The sequence below is a fragment of the Carlito syrichta genome, unplaced genomic scaffold (genome assembly GCF_000164805.1).
Source record: "Carlito syrichta isolate Samal-C Ts95f unplaced genomic scaffold, Tarsius_syrichta-2.0.1 Scaffold306977, whole genome shotgun sequence".
Classification (NCBI taxonomy): domain Eukaryota; kingdom Metazoa; phylum Chordata; class Mammalia; order Primates; family Tarsiidae; genus Carlito; species Carlito syrichta.
The window spans coordinates 1-1,100 of NW_007251073.1; the positions used below are offsets into that span (position 1 = coordinate 1).

General features: G+C 60.1%; 1 protein-coding gene across 1 annotated transcript in view; it reads right to left on the reverse strand.

The window, feature by feature from the left end:
- Positions 1-882: 882 nt before the first annotated feature.
- The window catches only part of LOC103266005 (galactoside 3(4)-L-fucosyltransferase), an 889-nt gene continuing 671 nt past the window's right edge, over positions 883-1,100 (reverse strand). The window contains exon 2 of the mRNA XM_021715304.1: positions 883-1,057. Within this exon, the coding sequence (XP_021570979.1) occupies positions 883-1,057 (175 nt within the window). The remainder of the gene's footprint in view (positions 1,058-1,100) is intronic.

The window sequence follows — 1,100 nt, forward strand, 5'->3', positions numbered from 1 at the left end:
TGACCAGAGGACAGCTTGGGCCCACCCCGTGCCCCCACTGGGTCAGGTCTCCCCCTCTGCTGGAGACCCCAGGGGCCAGCTGAAAGAGAAGTCCCTCCTCCCCAATACCCACCTCCAGGGCCATGGAAAATCCTAGAACAGGCATTTCCATCTCTGGACCTGGGAGCTGGGTCATTCTCGATGTGGGGGGCCTGTCCTGTGGATGGTAAGGTGTTTTGAGTGTCCCCGGCCTGTGCCCAGCAAATGACATCAGTCCTCCTTACCCCACTGGGACGGCCAAACATGTCTCCGGACATTGACAAGTCCCCTGGGGATTCAAAGGGCCTGGGTGAGAAGCCCTGTTCCGGAGTAAGGGACACACACCAGTTTCCCCCGAAACATTCTTGTCTGGAAAACGAGCAACATTGTCGACCTGCACACAACACCACAAGCAAATCACCCCAAGCCATGGCCCCTGGGCAGAAACCCAAGGGAGCCAGTCACCCCAAGGCGCAGTGCCTTGGTGGGTGAAGGACCCAGCAGCCGAGGACCTCGCAGGTGACATCTGGTAGGGCAGGGTCTCTGGTATCAGGTCCCCAGCAGGTAAAGTCCCTAGTAGCTGAGGTCCCCAGCAGGTGAGGTTCCTGGCATCAATGAGGTCAGCAAGTAAAGTCTCAGGTAAGGGAAGTCTCCGGCAACCAAGGACCCTGGCAGGTGAGGTTCCAGGCAGATGAGGCCCAAGGTAGGTAAGGCCTCAGGTAGGTGTGTCCCCAGGTAGTTGGGTCCCCGGGTAAGTGGATCCCTGGGTAGGTGTGTCCCCAGGTAAGTGAGGCCCCAGGCAGTTGAGATCCCAGGTATTTCTGATCCCAGACAGGCAACCTGCAGCCCAGTGCCAGCTGCCCCTCAGGTGAACCAGGCTTCTATGCTGCGCACCGTCTGGTACCTGGACTCCTGCTGCAGTTTCCAGCAGGCCTTGCAGAAAGCCAGGTTCCAGCTGAAGGACCGAGGCCGCAGCCTCTCCCGCCAGCGGAAGTAGCTCAGGTAGCGCTCGGGGTCCCTGCCCAGCTCCTGCAGGTACCTGGCCAGGTCCTGGGGGCTCTGGAAGTCGTCCACGTGGATGA